Source organism: Chelonus insularis, unplaced genomic scaffold (assembly GCF_013357705.1).
Source record: "Chelonus insularis isolate UGA/USDA-ARS -01 unplaced genomic scaffold, ASM1335770v1 contig_67_pilon, whole genome shotgun sequence".
Taxonomy (NCBI): domain Eukaryota; kingdom Metazoa; phylum Arthropoda; class Insecta; order Hymenoptera; family Braconidae; genus Chelonus; species Chelonus insularis.
The window spans coordinates 639,713-660,869 of record NW_023276701.1 but is presented as its reverse complement, the minus strand read 5'-3'; the positions used below and the strand labels follow the sequence as shown (position 1 = coordinate 660,869).

Genomic DNA, 21,157 nt, shown 5'->3' with positions numbered 1-21,157 from the left:
GTAAATTTTGAGGATATTGAGGTTAGGTGGCGCAGATGATCATTTAAAATCCCGCCATTTGACAGATGCTTAACGTTTGTAGCATTAATTGGTGTTTTGCAGAGTTTCTTCATAATATTTATTATTTATAAAATAAGTTTTGAGTTTTGTGCATTTATAAATATCCAAAATGACTGAAGGTAAAATATTTTTGTTATCCAAGTATACTTCTGATTATTATTCTGTTTATATTGACAGAAAATATGCAAATATTTAGCTTAAATTGAGGTTAAATCTGCAATAAATGGCAGAATGTTTAAACAATAGATAATGCAATTAAATAGCAGTGTGTATATTTTTAAGTAAGAAATAGAGTTGATAAACAATTCATTAACCTTGTTTTAGCTGATCAATCCAGCAATGAAGATTGCTGGACTCCTTATAAACAGCTCCAAAACCTCGTGGAACGTTATGTGATCTTAACACCATCAACTCCAGACCCTCAATACCATGAATTTATGGAAGCTCTTCGAATTCACCGGCAAAATTTTCTAACCTTAATGAAGAATTCGGTAAATTTGATCACTAAAAATAATAAAACCATTCATTTATGGTTGTTAATTCAATCTTTTGCTTATTTTTAGCCAAAAAATGCCAAAAGTCGTGAAGAAATACAAAAAGGAGTGACCGAAGGAATAACTCTATCGGATTTAGGTCATCATATTTTATCAAAAGAACTCGTGGACGAGACAATAATCATCTCTGACATGTACGATCTCAACGAGTACATGGCTCTAGACCTTTTGTGCACAGCTCAACTTCAGATGCCACATCATCCAGGCTTAACTCGTGGATTGACAGCTATTCTTCTCTACTATGATGGAAGAAAAGCATTAACATCAGCTCTAAGAACTCTAGTTCAAGCTAGAATAGGTCACAGTTGGGTTCTAGATACTCCAGTAACATTAACTAAAAAAATAACAGAGTATACAAACAAATTGCACGAAGACGGATTACTTGATAGTGTGCTATCACTTCTGGAACAGATGGATCCAACAAAAGAACAAGATTTACTGCAACAAAACCGTGCTCTTGGTGGACCGGAACATCATCACATGGTGATGAAGCTCTACAATGAAACTAGACAAGATTTAGCTGATATTTTATATCTGTGGGCAGCACAAACATCATTGCCAACTAAAATTATCTTTAGACTTCTTGCTATGCTGAAAGACAAACAACCAGAATCTGAATGTGGTAATGGAGGTCCTGATAAAGTAACACTATCATTAATTATGGCTTTATTATATGCTATGAACTTGAGTTCACTTCACAATCGTGAAGATGGTGAGCTTATTGTCAAATCAATTCCTCTTATAGCAGAGTTTAGTGTATTTGAGAAGTTTATTCAAGAACTGATGAATCCGAACTCATGGAAAAACAATGGACTCTGGGGTGTAATTCAACTGGCAACATCTATTGCTATAGCAACCATTAAATCAGCTTCTAATATGTCTTTGAGTCAGAACATCATGAAAGAAGATGAGATCCTAGTGGAAGCAGCGCTTTCTAATCGAGCTTTTCATTTTATCACATCTGTGATATTTAAAAGTGATGACATTTATTACGAAGAGTTTTATATTCGGTATTTTCATAGCTTCATTTCGGATTTTATTACTCTGATGCCAATGAAGGTAAAGGAACTACGATCACGGGCTGATGAATCGATGAGATTCATTGCTGCTTACCAACAGGAAGGTGTAGAGCCTCCGTTGAACCTTGATGACCATTTTGAATATCTTATGCTAATGGTAGCGGAGCTTTATAAAAAAGATCCACTTAAATTAAATCTAGTGCTTGATTACTGGTATCAGCATAACGAAAATCATATATCAGTACACTCTAGACTACCAGCAAGACAAGTAGCTTTGTTTAAATTCGTTAGATTGGCTGGAGAAATTCTTCCAGCTGGACTTTTTGTACCCTATTTAAAGATGATTGCATCACTGGCTTCATCACCACAAGCTGCACGACATGCTTTCAATTTTTTAAAACCAAATGGCTCTTCAGGGTCGACTATATCATGGGACCACTTTTTTAATTCATTGAATAGGTATTATTATAACTTGAGACAAGAATTACCACCAAGTCAAGATACTATTTATCGGCAGAGAAATCATCCTAAAGGAATAACTCCTCATGAAGTTAAAGGCCTCGAAGCAGTGCTGAATGTGGTCCAAGTTGTAGCAAAGTATGACGAAATGTCTAGAGTTGCTATTTGTGATCATCCAGGCTGGAAAGTGATTCCATCATTAATCGGACTTGTTGGTTGTGCTATGCCGATCCCTCTTAAAGGTGTTCTAGTGCGTACCTTGGCTGCTTTAGCTAAATCTCCTGAGTCTTCTTACACCATTTGGCAAAGTTTAGAAGCAGCACAGATTCTCTGCACCATTCCTACCACTAGCAGTTATCAACCTCGTGGAGTACAGACAGAATTAGAGGAAATTGAATCCAGGAATGAAGAGTATCCGCTTACTAGAGCTATGCTTGAGCTTCTAGACTCTCTTACTGATTACCCAATACCAAGATTGCTTGGAGTTGGCCAAAGAAATCCAGGTTTTGACCCTTATCTACAGTTCATCATCAACACAGTTTTCTTAAGATTCAACACAAGGTCGTATAAAAATCCTGGTGAAAAGTGGCAGGTTGCTGACTTGTGTTTAAACATTTTTTACAAGCTTCTTACTCAGTATGAGCCGAATATTGAAGACTTTGTGGGTTGTAAAGTAGAAATTCAAGGTGGAGAGTCGACTTTGGTAAATCCAGAGCCAGGATATCACTTGATGACTCAACTTCATTCAAACTCTGAGCTTCTTCATGTCATTTTGTATATCCTGGATGAAGGAAGACATTATTTTGAGACATATGAACCCATCGCTGGTAAGAAATACCTAGAAAATAGTACTTTAAACTGTCTGAGGATCTTAGAACACACTCTAAAGATGCAACAATACTACATGGCTCAGCTAACTATCGCCACGACGTCTAATAAAATTCTAACTGGTTTATCAAAGCTACTTTTAGGTGTGAATCCAAGAACTGGCAAACCAGATCACATGATCAACATTGCAATGTTTGTGGTATTTAATTCCTGGCTTAAGAAACATGCCTACGTTGCTCTAGGAGTGATTCAAGGTGTTGCAAGTGAACCAGGAGCTGATTCCGAGCTCTTAGCAACCTTTACATCAACTCCTACGCTTGCTTTGACCATCAGACATGGTTTTGTCGAATGTTTAGACTCGGATGAAATCATCTCCGAGGAGGAAGATGATCATCAGACACCAGGCAACTGTAAAGATAGGATTTTACTTTTGTTGATTCAGAATATTTCCAGACCAACTCCTAATCTTGCTCATTATTTACTTGGCTTCGACATCACTAAAGACATCAGGAAAACTGTCGTTCAACAGCCTGGTATGCTTGGATTTCCACGGACTTGTCTTCATTCCATTCTAGGTATTTTGGAGTTGTCTTTGGAAAGAGGCAGAGATAAAATCACAGAAGCTTGTTACAGGTTTTTGCATATTCTTGCCGCCAATGCTAAAACATCAGTTCCTGTTTTAAGGTTTTTACGAACATCAACCAATCAGGATTTCGTTCAACGACATTTGTCCAAGCTTCCTTTTCAAGGACCCAATCGTGCTATAGAGCTTGCATGTATGTCTTGGTTGCTAAAAATAGCCGCGATTGAACTTCATATCGCTGGTGGCTCTCTTCAGAACAGTTTGGTACGAAGACTTGTGGGAAATGTGCTTCAAGATGGAACAGTTTTTCCACTTTCTCAGAAACTACTAATGGATCTTTTGCATTACATTGACTTTGAAATCCAACGGGAACCAACGAAATCCTGGGAATTTTTTGATCCTTCTCAAGTGGAAATGGTGCTAAATAAATGTAGTGTTCCTATGATTGCTAATGGAGGTCCACAGTTGATCGACATCAGAAGACTTCATGCTTTGATCAAAGAAGAACTCGCAGTAACTCAAAGCTCTGCCACAGCAACACAACGAAAATTAATGCAACAAGAATTGCAGTCAATTTTAGCTTACGCTCTAAAGAGAAATCAAACTAAAACCCTTTCCTATGCTACGGTGAAGTTTGTTGAGGGTTGGTGTCAAGCAACAGAGATGCTTTTTTCCATCGCTACTACTCAGCAGTTGCCTACAAGCCTTCGTCAGAGTTTACTTCTTAATCTCTCGCATGATTTACTACAAAAAATGACGTCTTGCGAAGCAATTAGTGAAATAAAAACCCTAGTTTCTAGCACGGTTTTAATTTTACTAGTGAATTTAAAGAATACTTTTGCTGTGCCAGATGCAGAAAACTCGGAAGTTTTAATCTCTTCATCACCATCCTACACTACAACCATGAAAATCATTTTAAATCACATTTTACAATGGATTATCAACTCTGGAGCATCTTCTCAGAAGGTCAGAACTCATCTCTACGGAGCTTTGCTCAACTTCTTATGTGTTGTTGGTCTAGAAAAATCAGAATCGACTGAAGTTAATTACAATTACGTTTCCCAATTGGATCATTCTCTCTACCGTTCACTTACAATTCACGAAAAGTCTCATAGATACTCGACAATTCAAGTAATCAATGCTTTCGGTGATAAACTGATGGACATCGTGGCGCACAATTGTTCTGGTGGTCATGATGTCTGTAAAATGTTAGCCTTATCCTGCCTAGATAAAATCCTAGAACTAGACTGTGATAATTCTTGGATAATTTACTTGTCAAGTCGAGGATACCTGAAACACATGATTGACAGTCTTTTAGAGTCTGATAATCTCCTTCGTAGCATCCTCCAACCTGAACCATCAACACTAAGACCTTTATATCTCTACGAGGCTAAAATAGCGACCTTTTGTCGTATGGCAGCATCAAGACTCGGTGCTGAAAGTCTTTTGGAAAGTAAAATCCTATCTTGCTTATCATCAATGTCAGTTTTTGATCAACATCCAGACATTCAAATTAGTTTTAAAGAAAGTACTGAGAGTTTTCTTCCATCACTTGGCCAACGTTACCAACAAATTCTTCTTCCAGCGCTCTACCTTTGTGATGCTTTGCTCACAACATTAGGTACTGAAAACCAATCCTGTGCGATTCAAGTTTGCGGATTTATTCAAAGTCATCGCGATGCCGTGGAGATTATTTTAAGAAATGCAATGCCACATTTCAATAATTTGTTTCTTAATCAAGTATCCTGTCTCACTGGAGTGATCGCAAGATCAGCAAACATTGACATGTACCAATTGGTAGAGAAAGAGCTAAACATCGACATCTCTAAACAAGACAGCTTTCCAGATAATACTGGAATGCGAGAATTGCGTGCTCATTTATTCAGACTTCAAAAACTAATGGTTTCTTTACTATCAAAGTTTAGTGACAATAAACCTCCATTAGGTTCTAATGTTCTAGAACGTGATCATCAGCTTGAAGTTCACTATTCATCAATAAAAATAGCTGCAAATGTTTTATTATACGCTAGAAACCAAATGCAACATACTCATATGAACCAGAAGATCAGAAATTTATTGTTCGAACCATTTTTAAATAAATCCAACATTAAAGACATCGCAAGACGTGAAGGAAGTGGTGTTACAATTGGTGCGATAGTCAATATGCTGATATCAACAACAAATTTACTTTACTTTGAGCTTTCGAATCTAGATTCTTTGATCAAAAAAGCTGAAATGGTAAAAGAAATGAATGCAACGGACTTAAAAAAATATTTAATTGAAGAAGAGTTGGAGTTAAATATGATAAAACAACGAGTTATTGTAACAAAGAGATTAGAAAAACAAACTAATGATAAAAAACAGAATATAAGATATTGTTCGTTCATTGTTGAACATTCTCTTTACATTTTATGGAGTCATTTAGATTACTATGTCATGAATGCGACATCAAAGTATAGTAGAACACAGATTTCTGATGTTGATGAGAATTATACTATCAGCAATGAAATTTTAGCTGATTTAAAACAAGGACTTGTTGGAGTATTTAGTGATGCTTTTGTGGCACAACTTCTTGACTTAGGTCATCATGAATTCTCCATGGTAGAACAGTCTTTTATAGAAGCATTGATTAGAAGGATAAAAAGACTTTTACAATTTGTTATTATCAAATAATTTCTTATTTTTTAATTTTGTTTGTTTTTTTTATAAGTCAAGAAGTTTTTGTCATTTCTATGTCAAGTGTTTCACTGCCGAGTTCTTAAATATTCTTTAAATTTTATATCAGAATTTGCTAATTAAAGTTAATTTCATTTGTTAAGAAAATTCAAATGATAATAAAAATTTAATAGACAATTTTAGATTTATTTTTTCTTTCTTCATATTAAACCGATGAATAATTCAATTGTTTAATAAAACATGTATCTACTCATAATTTCATTATTTCTCATAAATGTATTTGAATGTTTCAAACAGTAAACAATAAAACAAATATTTTTGTAAAATATTAAATTGCTATAATAAATATTACGTCATTTACGAATTTTAGTTTTTTTATTATGAAATTATTTTTTAATCACAGCTTCATCCCAAGGACCATAAATATTATCTTTATACTTTTGCCATCTGATGTACCAAAATGGACAAATGATATCAACAAAAATAGTAACAACAATAAAAACTAATGACAATATATCCGACACTACAACTAAAAAATACAAAGTCATGACTGTGAAAATAAGAGAAATAAAAATCATCTTATCAGCTTTCTTAATTAATAAAAAAGGAAGTAAAACAAAACATTGTACAGCAACGGTAAGTAAAGTAAAAGCGTGAAAGGGTGATGCTAGACGAGATGCTAGCATCAAAGAGCCAAATATTGATGACGTGATGGAGAGAGAATCTGACAGTGACACTGGTGGGATGCCATATTTACTAAAACTTAAATGAATAAAGAACATAAAAATGGTCATAGCGTAAATTGTGTCTGTGCTGATGGTTTCAGTTAAAGTTTTCAACACTGGTGACAAAATATAACCGAAAACCAGGAAAATAAGTGCTGTCCTGCAGTCTTTTGGAACCCTAGCTGCTAAAGTGGGCAACATGCTGATGTAAAATAAATATCCTATGATAGTTAAAGCTGAACTTGATATAAAAATAGTATTTGGTGATATCCATTCGTTATTTAACCAGATAAAAACTATTACGAAGAGTATAACGATGCTTAATTGAGTAGAAATACTGGCTCCAAGAGTTATGGCACTTTCTATCGTAACATTATTGGGTTTAATGTTTTTTCTTAATTCGTGTAGAAATGATTCATCGGTATAATTATCAGGAAATCCTCTATTTTCGTATAGGTTCTTCTTCCAAAAGCTTTTAGAACGTTTGGAAGTATAATTAAATGCCATTGTCCAATTCTTGTTATTTATTGACAAACTAGATGATTGTAATCTATAATTTTGAGGTTATATTTCATAAAAAATAGTCACATAACCTTAATTAATAATTTTTAAATAATCGAATATGATTTTACTTACGTTATAATAATAAATTATTAAAGATATTATAAATATTTATCATATTTTTAATTCATTTTGAATAATAAATAATCAATGCTCCAAAACAAAGCTATTTAGTACAAGAAAATACCGCAATAGCGTCACTACACCACCACAGAGAAGAGAGACCAGTCTCTGCTACCTCCATATGTAAAAACAAAAAATGACTGTAGACAGCGCTGTAAACATAAAAAAATTAAATTGATCATTGTATGTAAAAAAACAATCATACAATACGTCATTTATTCATTAATGTGTTCGTAGACAAAGCAAAATTAATGTTGAGTAACATTTTTTTACTAAAATCCATACGTTTAGAACGGCTAAAATGTTACAAATTGTTCAAAATTACTCAATATGAGGAAAAAATCCACTGGCACTAATGAATCAGGAATAACCAGGTATTTATTAAATAAAAATGGAGTATTATTTATCAAAAACATGTCCAAATGTCCAATCAAATTAATTTAATAATCCATTATTATTAATTAAAAAAACATTATTATTTTTTTTCAAAGATATTCTGCATACCATAGAGGAATTCCAAAAGACGGTTCACCTCATTATGTTTTTCTATATTCTGACGATGAATTTGGTGACGAAAACATACCACTGCAGCCCCAGAAACCTAAAAAATCGGTTCCGAGGAAAGTGGAGGTGATTAATGTTACATTAAAAGCTGAAGATACTCTCCAAGCTTTAGCCTTGAAATATCGATGCACTGTAAGTATTTCATTCCTCGAAAGAAGATCCTTCTCAAAGAACAAATTAAATCATTAAACATAATTATAAAATATTATTGCAGTTAGTTTTCAACTTAATTATTTTTAATCATCAAAAAAATGTTTTTTGGTAGATATCCGAGTTGAAACGCATCAACAATATCCACAAGGAGAATGAAATCTACGCCCGAAGGACAATAAAAGTACCAGTGCAGCCATATTCGATATTCACGGAAATAAATGAAGAAAATGGATCAACAAACAATAATTCAGATTCAAGAACTAGTAAATTAATAGATTTAAGTGATGCAAAAGAGTCTCAAGATAGTACTGCATCAATTGCAGTATCAAATATAGAGCAATGTAATTTATTAACTCTAATTAATGTTTCTCTTTCATCAACCAGTCAATCTCAATCTCTAGATATCAATAATTTAATACTCAATTCTGTTTGTGAGCCATCAGCATCAAAGGATAATACAAACATTGCTGAAAATGGTGAACATGATGAATTATTGATAAATAAAGAATATGATAAAGATTCAACACCAGAAGCACAAGTTATTCAATCATTTAAATGCAGTGGAGCGGATTGGGGATTGTCTTGGATTCATCTTTTAGGAGTTTCTATTCTCTTAGGTTTTGTTCTTCCGATTATTTATATTTTTTATGTTGCTGAAAACAATAATAAGCATCATGAAGTTGATTTTAAGGGAACAAGATTGCCATTAAATCCTTTGTATGATAAAAATATCGAATCTCTCAAGGACAACGTTTAATAAATCAACTAAATTATGGATTTTATTTTAAAAAATGGTGATTTTAAAAGAACAATAAAAGTGATTATTAAAAAGAAGTAAGGTTGAAAGTGGTGAGGACTAAAAAATTGGTTGTTTATAAATTAAAGAAAATTTAATTGACTGGTTTTCAATTAAATGATCAGTGATTTGATGAAATTTTGATGCTTATTGGCCAGTTAAAAATTTAATAATGTGTTAAAATAATAATAATAATAAAAATTAAAGGAAATTTATATAAATTTTTATAAATATGTGCCTTCACGTACCTGATGTTGATGGCAGATAAACATTTAGATAAGTAAATGAATAAATAATAAAATATTTTGATAATAATATGTTTTCATAAGATAATTATCAAGTTTTTGGCTTTTATTTGTTTATTTAAATCGTTGGGAAAAATAATAACATTTATTACAATAAAAATGCAATAAAATTTTTTTTTTTGTTTTGCAAATATTATTTTAAATATAAAAAAAGTATGTTTTTAAATAAGTCAAGAGTTTTTTTGTTGAAGAAATATCTTTTCTAGTTCATGTTACAACTCAATTTTATGTCAAAGTAAGCTTGTTATCAAGATTGATGGTTTTTAATCATTCGTTTTTAATTTTATCGAAGTCAGAAGTCATTAAAATTCAGTAAGAGTAAAGTTCGTAATTCTTAGAACGTTAAAAATCTATAAAAATGCTGATACAATCTTTACTATATTATCTTCTAATTGTTTCCAACAATATGGTATAATTTTAATATTCTTTCTATATAAATTTATTTAAATATTTATTTTTAAAAGTTATAACGCTTGTGTATCAATAATTAGTACTCTGACAGGTTTTATTTGCACAACTACAATATTAAAACAAAAAGAAGTATACCAATTTGAAAAAAATAATATTTAACAAACATTTATCTTTGATTTATGAAAATTATTCATTTTTTATTTATCTGCAGCAGATATTTTTTGACCACTTTGAATTACTTATAAAATTTTTTTTAATAATATTAATAATAATAAAATTTTATAAATGTGAAAGATAGAGTTATCGGCCATGTGACTAATATTACCCATTTTAATTATATAATAATATAAAATAATGGTATAAAAATGTAATTTTATAATCATAAGAATAAGTCCAACAAATCTTATGCTTTTATAAAAACAATAAATATCATTTTATTCTTTAAATAAAAATTGAGTAGCTAACAATTGTACTTTCTATTTTTTTCTCGTTGGGCTGTGTTTAATGAAAATTTTTAGATAAAAAAATATCAAATTCTTAAAAAACTATCTAATAGTACTGAACTATTATTTAATTGACAAATGATAATATTCCATTGAATGTTTAATATTCACTATATTTTTAAAACATTTTTTAATATTTTAATTCAATCCATTACATCATAATTCAGTAATGTTTTTCTCTTATCAAGATCACAAATGCTGACGACTTGGAAACAATTAGAAACCTACTGGCATTCGATTATAAGTCCGGATTACCTTGGAAAGTAAATCCTAATACTTCAAAAATCAACCTTCAAGATGCTGAATATGATTGTTCACTATATCCAACATCAGATACTACTTTTATGCGATCAAAACCTTGTGCCTATTACGAGCCATTTTCTCAACTAAGTGGTGTATTTTGGTATTGGGATAATAGTGTTAAATCACGAAATTGGAGTTTATTTTTTAATGTTTCATTTGACTATATGATATTTTCTCGAGAAAAATGGTACAAATCAGCTGTTGATATTGATAAATTAATTTTTGAAAACTTTAATGAATGAAATAAATTGAAAATGAATAATAAAACTTTTATATTTACTTCATGTAAATCAATTTATTGTTGTCAACAGTCACTTAAAAGCAATTAGAACATTTTTTGATTCATTGATATCTTTGTTGATGCGTATTAATGGTTGAAGAAATGTTCTCCATGCCTCTATGTTGAACCTAGAATGGGTGAATTTTTTTATTAGTTTACTAAATTAACAATATATTATTTAGGGAGCATTTTGCTATTTAATGATAATAATTAGTATTTAAATTGAAAAAAATTTTTGAAATATAGATTTGAGTCAGAAGACGATAAAATGTCGTTCAATTTGTATTCAGAAGACCGTCGTCACATTCATCATTCAAATATTGTTTTTATTTTAATGAACTCTAAAAGAATAACTCTAAAAACCTATATTTTTTTAATAACTCAAAATATTATGTTATTTACTGATTTTAGCACATAAATTTCATCAAAAATTCAAAAAATATTAAAAATATATTCATTCTTTCAATGAATAGATTTGTGTAGTTAATACAATGAAATTCAAATTCAATGTCTAATCGGTTAACATGAAGATAAAATTGAAAAATATAGTATGATTCTAGGGTTAATATTTTTTTCTTTTATTAATTTAATAACCATTTTAGAAAAATAAATTCCAACATTCTTATCTTAAAAAATTAAACAATAATTCTTAATTATAATTTTACCTGTATTAAGATGTTTTTTCAGAATTTTTTGAAAGCCTTCTTTGATCCTGTTCCTTTGGAAACCTTAAGGACATTAAATCTAACAGTTTTACTTAACGGACGACATTCTCCAATAGTCACTACGTCCCCTATTTCAACATCTCTGCACAAACAAAATACAAATTAATTTTTAAAAAGGCTTCTACCAATATATTTTAATGATTAATAATTAGAAATAAAAAATCAGTTGACGAAATGACTTCACTTTGTAGTCAGAAGACCGTCGTCAATATCATCATTTAAGAGATAATAATGTATTTACAATAACGATTTAACTTTAAAAGTAAAAAAAGTGAGGTTATATTTTGTTCCTCATAATTTTCCATTCAACAAAGACATATTAATTCATAAAATATAAATAAAATTGAACTTTTAATGGCAAAAACTTAAAGTTTAATGTTTATTTCATGAATTTGTAAAAATACATTTTTTGAAGTACAAACCTGAAACAAGGACTCAAGTGTACACTCATATTTCTATGTCTCTTTTCAAAACGATTATATTTTCGGATATAATGTAGATAATCACGTCGAATGACAATAGTTCTCTGCATTTTCATTTTTTGTACAACTCCAGTAAGAATTCGTCCTCTTATCGATACATTTCCAGTGAAAGGACATTTTTTGTCGATGTAGGTACCTTCAATTGCCTATGAAAAATTATTAATTACAATATTAAAAAACAATGAATTAATAAATAATAAATATGTCGATTAAATAGTATGTTTTTAACGGTACAGAACACATGAAAGAAAATACCTCTCTTGGAGTTTTGAAGCCCAAACCAACATTTCTGGTGTATCTACTAGGTTTACGAGATTTGGTTCCAACTCCCTTTTTACGGTTTAAAAAAACCGTGGGTTGCTTTTGGAATGCACGCTCGGTCTAAACATAATAATTCATCAATTTAATAACATTGAGATCACTTAAGAGTCAATAATTTACTCCAAATTTGCAACAATGACGAACAATTGGACTTCATATTGTCAACTAAATTGATAAATTTCACAAAATGATTAAATAAATTACTTCCTATAATTAAGTATGACAGTTATATTCAACAATAGTTGAAGCAAAACTGACTTTATGATAAATATTAAGAATAAAAAAGCTATTCCTTATTAACAAATAAAGCTACCAACGCTGTCACCACGTGTGAAATTAGAACATTGCTTTTTTTACATAAATAAATCAGTTTTATATATGTTTTATCGATAATTATTATTGTTTAATTATTAAAGAAGATTTAAAAAGTATGTTTTTGATTAATTTCACATTTAATATAATTATTTCGTTAATTTATTTAATATTAAACACAATAAGGTTACCTGATCCGCCATTTTGCGCTAAGAAAGACCGATCAATTCCGAATGAGATCGGAAACTGACGGAAACAACCGGTGGCCGAACGCAGTGACGCCTTCTCAGTCCCCATCGGTTAATTTCGGTACTAAACCTCAATTTGCAAAACCAAATAAAACAATACAAATTTTTTTTATGATCATTTAATCAATTAACAAATTAGTTTGCAATGTTGAAATTCCAATTTATTGATTCATTATTTAAAAATTTTCTAACCTCTAAAAAATCAGTATCATCGTCATTGGTTCGACAGTTGTGCAATGAAATCAAAAAAGATCAAAACTCGCAAACAGAAATTACTGACGATAAAAATATAATAAATGCAACAGAAAGTGATGTCATTGCTGAAAAATTAACTGATAATAATGAGAATAATCAAAAAAACGATGTCAATTTAACTGGGTTTGCTAAAGCATTTGATAAATTCAATGAACCTGAACCCAAAGTTGTTGAAAAAGAGCTCACGTTTGCAGCTCTACTACGTCATTCTCCATTAATTGATGTATGTATCTATTCTTTACTTATTCAAAAAAAAAATATTTAATCAAATTATTAATAAAAACATCTTATTTTCAACAGTTGGGTGATCCCAAAGGCAAAGTAGTTCCGGGAACAATCTTTCATGTCGTTGGGGATGATTTATACATTGATTTTGGCTGGAAATTCTATTGTGTGTGTCCTAGACCTTTTAAAAATGGAAAGTAAGGCTCAAGGATAATGATAGTATTCCTATAAAATTTTTAAAAAATAATTATAAATAATTGAAACACTTTTCAGACAATATATAAAAGGAGCAACAGTGAAGCTACGAATAAAGGAATTGGAATTATCAACCCTGTTTTTAGGCGCAAGCAAAGATTTAACTATCTTAGAAGCTGATTGTACATTAATCGGACTAATAGATTCACCAATGAAAAATGTTACTGCTAGTAAATTACAATAAACGTAAAATTTTATAAATATTAGTGTTCAATGCAAGTAATGATTACTGCTGTGTTCAAATAATACGCTTTATAAAAGCTTTTCATAGTCAATCAACTAACAATAATCATTGATGATCAATAACAAATATTTCTTTATTAACAATACTCAGGATTAACAATCATTAATTAATATTAATATTAAACAATTTGATATAATATCATTACCGATCGGAATTTTCCAGTAAATAATTAATAATATTTCTAATAACTCTGTTATTATCATTGATATCTGTTGTATTTTCATTTTCTTGGTCTAATGAGCCACCATGAAAATTTTTCTTTAATGTTTTAATATTTTTATCATTAGTATTAATATTAAGCTGTAATGTCACATCTAAATTTATTTTTTCTTGTTTACATGATGGTGATGGTGCTAATTCAGTTGAAGACGCTATTGATGCACTCATTGGAATAAATTCATCAACAGTAGTTGAATTATATTGAACCATTTTTATTGAACTATTATTCAACCCAGGAACTCTATTTAACAATGTTACCAACAAAGGTGCTGATGTTGTTGATGTATTTACATTTACAATTGTAGCATCTTGATTTAAATATTGCTCAGTAACTGACTTTGTCGTAGTTTTATTATTCAATACATTTAAATCTACAAGTGAATCATTTTGATGAGAATATTCTTCAGTAATTGATTGAGTGATGACTTCGTTGTTATTGAATGTGTTAATGTCCAGACCTGAATTATCTTGGTTGAAATATCGCTCCGTACTTAGCTTTTCAGTGGTTTCAGTGTTAATAAAATTGCTTGAAGATGGTTTTTCTTTGATTTGCGATCGATGAATTCGTTTTAATCGCTTAAAAGTCAATAAATTCTTTTCCGGAGCTAAAACTTTTAGGTCTGACAATGTTTTATCTGGTTTAAGAGTTGAAAGAACTTTATCAGAAGTTCGTATCACTTCTTGATCACTAAGCAGGACTGCTTGGTCACTTTGTTCAAAGTCCATAGCTTCATTATCAAAGACCTTCGGTAGTCTTTCTCTTTCGTTCACTCCTTTTTCGGTGAAAGCCTTTGGAATGTCAATAATAAAACGATCTTGACGTTTATCACGACCTGCTTGCTCTTCAGTAGCAGGATCCACTACTGATACACTCGATTGATTTTGTTGATTTAATTCTGAACTTACTGTCGATTTGACTAAATTATTTTCAAACACATCTGTATGACTAGGAACTGTAACATCAACGAAAATGTAATAATCATGTACTTGCTGACGTTTTTCAATTAATGATTCTACTGTTGATGTTAGATCGTCTTTTTTGAGCCCGAAATGAGTATTTAATGGTTCTAATGTACTTATTTGATCTTCTTCAACCCTAGACTCGAAACTTGAGGATTCATATTTTTCATCTTCATCAAAAAAAGTTTCTGATGGAAGCTTTACAGTGGAATAATCACCAGGGGCTGAGATTTCACTAGTGTCATTGACTTTTTCATTCTCTGATGAAGGTTCTATTGGGAAATGTCCACTAGGGCTTGAAATCGTGTTGATATCATCTTTGAAACCTAAATAATTTTCCGATGAAGGTTCTAATGTAGAGTACACACTAGGGTTCAAAGTAGTAGGGAGATCATCTGAACGAACTTCTGAATTAGTGAGGTCTTGTTGTAAATTATCTTTATTATTGTTGATTTCAAGTAGTTGTTCAGTAATTTCAGGTATTTTTCCAGTTATTTTCGGTAAAGATGTTTCTGTGGTGGTTATCAAATCAACTTGTTCAAATAAAGATGCTTTTGAGATTGTAAATTCTTGTTGTAAATCAGCAATAGAATTATTGATTTCAGATATTTTCTCAGAAAGTTCAACAACATCATCAATTATATTAGATAAAACTGGTTTTTTGGTGGTACTTAAATGAATTTGTTTAGATGAAGATGCTTCTGAGGTCGTCAATTCTTGCTGAAAATCAACATTGACATTATTGATTTCAGTCGTTTGTTGAATTACTTCAGATGAATATTCTTTTGTGCTGATGATTGAATTAGTTGTTTCATATAAAAATGATTCTGTAGTACTTATTACATCAGTTACTTTATCCTTTTTGTCTTTGTTTTTGCTAAATAACCAATTATTCAAACTATTCAACCATCCTTCTGATGGCTTTGGGGGCTCAGTTGGTATCACTTGAACTTTCTCTTTTTTTAAAATATATTTGGGGAAATTCTTTAAAGCTTCAGCTTTCGGTGATCTACAAAAAAAATATTTTTTTTTAAAAATAATATCTAAAATGATATTATATTAATAAAAAAATAATACTGACTCTAAATAATTAGTAACTTTTTTTTGAGTACATATTGACCAAGATAGAGAAAATTTTCCACGACGATAGTATTCTTCCATGATCCCTGGACATTTTTTCTGCTCTTTTTTCCGCGTGAATTCTCCAGTGAACCTGATTAAAACCATTTTTTGGAACAAATAAATATTATTAGATTTTTTTTCTTTAATAACTTCAATTCAAGTTAAGAATTTAATTGATAATGATGTCTCACATATATCCAATTTTTTGAGCAGCATTTGTGTAAGACGATACTTGATTATCAAAATGAAGTATTGCTGTAGAATCAACTGCCTCACGTTCATCATCAAATTTATTTGTTATATCTGGCTTTCCTTCAGAAAAACCTAAAACATTACGATTATTTATAATTGAAACATTCTTTTTAGTTTAATTTAATAGCTAAATAAAATAACAAACCATTGATACAATTCATCACAGGATTTGCTCTGGTCGGTCTCACACACAATTTTGCCCTTGAAAAAAGAATAATATGAAATTACTATTTGATTTTAAAAATTGTTTTTTAAGTTTTATAATGATGTTTACCCTGTCATAGCAACAATAATGTCATAATCAATAGATATTTGGTCTCGATATTTGTAAAAAAGCTCCTCAATTCCTTCAATAGCATCATAAAAGTCAACGAATTTAGTTCCAGGATCATTTTCTAAGAATGGAAATGCATATTTGCTCTAAAAAACACATAAAACTTAGCATCAAAGTCTGAAGCATCAGCAATCACTAATGATGATCTGTTAATAATTATTCAGTACGGTATAACTTCACTAATACCAAGCCGATCAACAAGTTTACAAATATTGAAAGCAAGTTTGAGAAATCTATCACTTTATATAAATAATAAAGGATTGCGCGCAATGAAAGAATGTACTAGATACTAATAAAAGTTTCATTATTAATGAACTTGTCATTAACGAGCATTTATTGTACATAAGTTTTTACCGATGGCAAAATAAATGCTGCAATATTGAGATGTATTTCTGGAGATTTCATCGAAGCAAATAGCATGTCAACAGCATTCCAATAAACCAACTGTTTTTTAATCACCTCAATTTTCGATACATTTCTACATAAAAAAATAAACATTGAATTAATTAATTAATTAATTAGTTTAAGCTTCAAAAATTGAATCGGTCTTATTAATCCATCATCTTACACAAGTAAATTATAATCCAAGACAATAAGAAGCTCAGGATAATAAACACCAACATTTTGAACTACATTATTTAATGTAGACAAAGTATTCTCATCTAGATTTTCAATATTCGAATTTGACTCTGGAATGAAATGTTGCTGTGATCGTTTTAATACATTATTTAAATAATTTACTGGGAATCGATTTAATCTAAATACATCGCCAATAATTCCATCCTTTAAAAATGATAATTGAATAATTATTTCAAGGTTTTCGATTAATTAGTTCAAATAAATGATATAGACGATCTAAAAAATTTATATTTGTTTAGTTAAAGTTGTAAAAAATCCTATAAACTTACTAGATAAAACCCATCACTATCAGAAAATAAAACTGCTGATGCTTTGTTATCAATGTCGTGATAGAATGAAAAATTGCCAATTCCTTGTATAACCTTGAAATAAAAAATTTTTATTAAAGTCTAGATATTTGAAAATAAATTTTATTTAATATAATTTTATATAATATTACCTTATAATCAGGATAAAATTTAAGAAGTTTTTTTTTATCCGTAATATCATCAATATATTTAATTGTTGGTGTTTTAGAAGTTGCTAAAATTCCTTTTGTTTTTTTAAATTCTAATTGATATAACACAGATCCATCTACTTTTTTGATGTCAATTCTCAGTAAATCTGGATTTATTTTTTTAGGTATGATATTTTCGATAATTAGAGATGGTAAGTTTGGTTTTGATTCTGTAAAAATGATAGATAAATTGAAAATAATTGTGAAACAATACCAGAAATTCCACGTCATTGTTGTCAATTTATATTGTTAGTTATAATATTTATAATAATCAAAATCTAATTAAGAAATAATATGAAGAATAAATTATTGACACAATTATAAATAATGATATAAGTCCGAAGAAAAATGAATATTTATACCATTTTTAATCAGCAATTTGCGTCAATTGAGGAAGTTTCAAAGATATAATCCATATTTTGTGCAGTGTTTAAATAATTTAACGGTTCTTCGTGCATTCTCCTTTGATTTGTCAATCATAAAAACTTTTTATCATCAACAATAAAACAAATACTATGAATTTGTGGATACTTTTACTTTCTGATTCCATCCAAATAATAAACATGATGCAAAACGATCACTGATATTTAAAGAAGGTTTCACTTTGTTAAAACTGGCGCCACGTTCCGTCGGTAAAAATATTGCTTTTATCATCTGAACACTCGAAACGTCAATGACTTCAGCAGTACCGGAAAAATGAGTCAAATGTCTAACTTCCTATCTTTCTATGATGAGTCCACATGTGTATCTAGTGGCTGGTTGTTTTGCACGTTTTCATAAAAAAAATTAATTAATTAATGAAAATAAAGTGATTAATAATAATTTAATGATACAGAAAGATAGTTGTTATTAATATCTTTAACATGGTATGTAAAAATCGGTGTTCAAAATAGTTTTTAATTGTCAACTTTATAAATTTGCGGTACCTAACCTCAATTTGCTATAAAATACCAAGCGTTAAAGCCAAGTAAACAAAAGAAAATAATTTATTTGGAGTTCATAGATGTTTAGTTTGTGTTAATTAATTTGAATCTTTATTATTTATTTATACTTTTTAGTGAAAATGTCTTTAACATGTCAATAAAATATGATTTATTTTTTGTTCAGGCAAAATTATCTGTTTTGTACGAGCACGCAGCTGGCTATGCAGTGTTTGCTGTCAAAGAATTCGAAGAAGTGGGCATGCTTTTACCCCAAGTGGAGGCTTCAGTCACAGATCTATCAAGATTCAATGGAATAATCAAGCTAACTGGCTTTTCTCCATTTAAAAATGCTCTAGCGGCCTTAGAAAGTATCAACAGCATATCTGAAGGTGTCCTTCCAGAGGATCTAAAATTCTTTTTAGACTCCTGTATCCCCAAAAAAAGCTCCAAGTATATTCTTGGAGTGTCAGATCCAAAGTTAGGCGCTTCTATAACCGAAGCTTTGGGCATAAAATGTGATCATACGGGTGTCGTTCCTGAACTAATTCGCGGCATTCGTTTCCATTTTGCCAATCTGGTAAAAGGTTTCACTCCAAAAAGTTCAGCAGTTGCTCAATTGGGTCTTGGTCACAGCTATTCACGTGCTAAAGTCAAGTTTAATGTTCATCGTGTTGATAACATGATCATTCAAAGTATTGCATTGTTGGACCAACTTGACAAAGACATTAACACATTCAGTATGAGAATTCGAGAATGGTACAGTTATCATTTCCCGGAGTTAATGAAAATTGTTCCTGAGAATTATATGTATGCCAAGGTGACCAAGTTCATCAAAAATAGGAAGACTTTGAATGAAGAAAAATTAGAAGGCTTGGAAGAAATTGTCATGGATAGTGCGAAAGCTCAAGCCATTATTGATGCATCAAAGTCATCAATGGGTATGGACATCAGTCCAGTGGATTTGATCAACATTGAAATGTTTGCTAGTCGGGTGATAGCTTTGGCTGATTACCGAAAACAATTGGCAGAATATTTGCGATCCAAAATGGCAGGTGTGGCGCCGAATTTAGCCGCTTTAATTGGAGATCAAGTTGGTGCTAGGTTGATAGCTCATGCTGGATCGTTGACAAACCTTGCAAAGTATCCAGCATCTACTGTACAAATCTTAGGAGCTGAAAAAGCTTTGTTTAGAGCCTTAAAAACTCGTGGTAACACACCTAAGTATGGATTACTTTTCCACTCGACGTTTATTGGCCGTGCCGGTGCTAAAAATAAAGGCCGGATTTCAAGATATTTGGCGAACAAATGCTCGATAGCTTCGAGAATTGATTGTTTTGCTGATGTACCCGTGAAAATTTTTGGTGAAATGTTAAAGCAACAGGTGGAGGATCGGCTTAAGTTCTACGAGACTGGAGATATTCCTAAGAAGAATATTGAAGTTATGAAGGAAGCATTGGAAGAAGCAAAGAAAGTTATGAAAACAGGACCAAGTAATGGAATTGGATTTGAGGAGATCAACGGTAATGTGGAAGAAAGTGAGACGAAGAAAAAGAAGAAAAAAAAGGGAAAGAAAAGAAAAATTGATGAGATCAATGGAGACGGCAATGGCATCTCTGAAGATGGCGTTAATGGTGTTGAAGAAAATGGTGATGCTGAAGCGCCTAAAAAGAAAAAGAAGAAGAAGAAAAAGTCTGAAGCTGATGATGAATAAATTTCGTCTTGAAAATAAAAAAACATTTTAATCGAACTGACATTGTAAATTTTGTTTACATTATATTTTTCTACAGGTTCGATATTTAATTAATCAATAATTAAAATATTCTGTTTTTTTTCTACTTTTTTGTAAATATTGTCAAATGTATACATAGTTTGTTAATTATGTATGCAGTTTTCATGCCTATTTTACCGAATAATGAATACTTAATGGCGAAATGATAAGTTAGTTAGGTTACATTTATCATCAAAATTGAAAATATTTTTTAATTTTATCATCAAAAAGTGTTTTGTTGCGATTAATAATCACTTATTACTGAAAAATAGTTGAATGAATGTATAATTATTATAAGAAAATATATTCTATAATAAAAATTTTTTCTCGAATAATTTTTTTTAATTTCATTGATAACATAAAATACATTTGAAGTTTTATATTTTTTTATTATTAAGTATGATAGTTTGTATGCGAATAATTATGTTTTTAAATTTTTTGATTTAATTTAAGATGAAATAAAGAGAATTCATT

General features: G+C 30.3%; 8 protein-coding genes across 8 annotated transcripts; 5 read left to right on the top strand and 3 right to left on the bottom strand.

Annotated features, from left to right (window-relative positions):
• The first annotated feature begins 43 nt into the window (after window positions 1–43).
• Nup205 (nuclear pore complex protein Nup205) lies at window positions 44–6,536 on the top strand. Its single transcript, XM_035089586.1, has 3 exons — window positions 44–179; window positions 385–551; window positions 624–6,536. The coding sequence occupies exons 1-3, from the start codon at window positions 170–172 to the stop codon at window positions 6,174–6,176; spliced, it is 5,730 nt and encodes a 1,909-aa protein (XP_034945477.1). The 5' UTR covers window positions 44–169; the 3' UTR covers window positions 6,177–6,536.
• PIG-C (phosphatidylinositol glycan anchor biosynthesis class C) lies at window positions 6,536–7,686 on the bottom strand. The gene is made up of 2 exons (XM_035089590.1): window positions 7,541–7,686; window positions 6,536–7,454 (listed from the first exon to the last, which is right to left on the bottom strand). The coding sequence occupies exon 2, from the start codon at window positions 7,409–7,411 to the stop codon at window positions 6,566–6,568; it is 846 nt and encodes a 281-aa protein (XP_034945481.1). The 5' UTR covers window positions 7,412–7,454; window positions 7,541–7,686; the 3' UTR covers window positions 6,536–6,565.
• Window positions 7,687–7,724: 38 nt separating this feature from the next.
• LOC118070777 (lysM and putative peptidoglycan-binding domain-containing protein 4) lies at window positions 7,725–9,416 on the top strand. Its single transcript, XM_035089589.1, has 3 exons — window positions 7,725–7,962; window positions 8,080–8,284; window positions 8,418–9,416. The coding sequence occupies exons 1-3, from the start codon at window positions 7,919–7,921 to the stop codon at window positions 9,060–9,062; spliced, it is 894 nt and encodes a 297-aa protein (XP_034945480.1). The 5' UTR covers window positions 7,725–7,918; the 3' UTR covers window positions 9,063–9,416.
• Window positions 9,334–10,893, top strand: LOC118070749 (uncharacterized). Its single transcript, XM_035089534.1, has 3 exons — window positions 9,334–9,345; window positions 9,582–9,641; window positions 10,509–10,893. Exons 1-3 carry the CDS (start codon window positions 9,334–9,336, stop codon window positions 10,863–10,865), a joined length of 429 nt encoding a protein of 142 aa, XP_034945425.1. The 3' UTR covers window positions 10,866–10,893.
• A 5-nt stretch (window positions 10,894–10,898) lies between these two features.
• RpS11 (ribosomal protein S11) lies at window positions 10,899–13,059 on the bottom strand. The gene is made up of 5 exons (XM_035089498.1): window positions 12,935–13,059; window positions 12,366–12,491; window positions 12,051–12,256; window positions 11,569–11,710; window positions 10,899–11,031 (listed from the first exon to the last, which is right to left on the bottom strand). The coding sequence occupies exons 1-4, from the start codon at window positions 12,944–12,946 to the stop codon at window positions 11,587–11,589; spliced, it is 468 nt and encodes a 155-aa protein (XP_034945389.1). The 5' UTR covers window positions 12,947–13,059; the 3' UTR covers window positions 10,899–11,031; window positions 11,569–11,586.
• mRpS28 (mitochondrial ribosomal protein S28) lies at window positions 13,018–13,929 on the top strand. Its single transcript, XM_035089497.1, has 3 exons — window positions 13,018–13,469; window positions 13,547–13,668; window positions 13,745–13,929. Exons 1-3 carry the CDS (start codon window positions 13,137–13,139, stop codon window positions 13,908–13,910), a joined length of 621 nt encoding a protein of 206 aa, XP_034945388.1. The 5' UTR covers window positions 13,018–13,136; the 3' UTR covers window positions 13,911–13,929.
• A 106-nt stretch (window positions 13,930–14,035) lies between these two features.
• On the bottom strand, window positions 14,036–18,312 carry LOC118070717 (uncharacterized). Its single transcript, XM_035089496.1, has 9 exons — window positions 17,936–18,312; window positions 17,766–17,858; window positions 17,426–17,640; window positions 17,212–17,335; window positions 16,798–16,943; window positions 16,669–16,724; window positions 16,463–16,595; window positions 16,231–16,362; window positions 14,036–16,158 (listed from the first exon to the last, which is right to left on the bottom strand). The coding sequence occupies exons 1-9, from the start codon at window positions 18,221–18,223 to the stop codon at window positions 14,112–14,114; spliced, it is 3,234 nt and encodes a 1,077-aa protein (XP_034945387.1). The 5' UTR covers window positions 18,224–18,312; the 3' UTR covers window positions 14,036–14,111.
• Window positions 18,313–18,698: 386 nt separating this feature from the next.
• Nop56 (Nop56 ribonucleoprotein) lies at window positions 18,699–20,875 on the top strand. The gene is made up of 2 exons (XM_035089565.1): window positions 18,699–18,858; window positions 19,100–20,875. Exons 1-2 carry the CDS (start codon window positions 18,856–18,858, stop codon window positions 20,624–20,626), a joined length of 1,530 nt encoding a protein of 509 aa, XP_034945456.1. The 5' UTR covers window positions 18,699–18,855; the 3' UTR covers window positions 20,627–20,875.
• The last annotated feature ends 282 nt before the right edge of the window (window positions 20,876–21,157 follow it).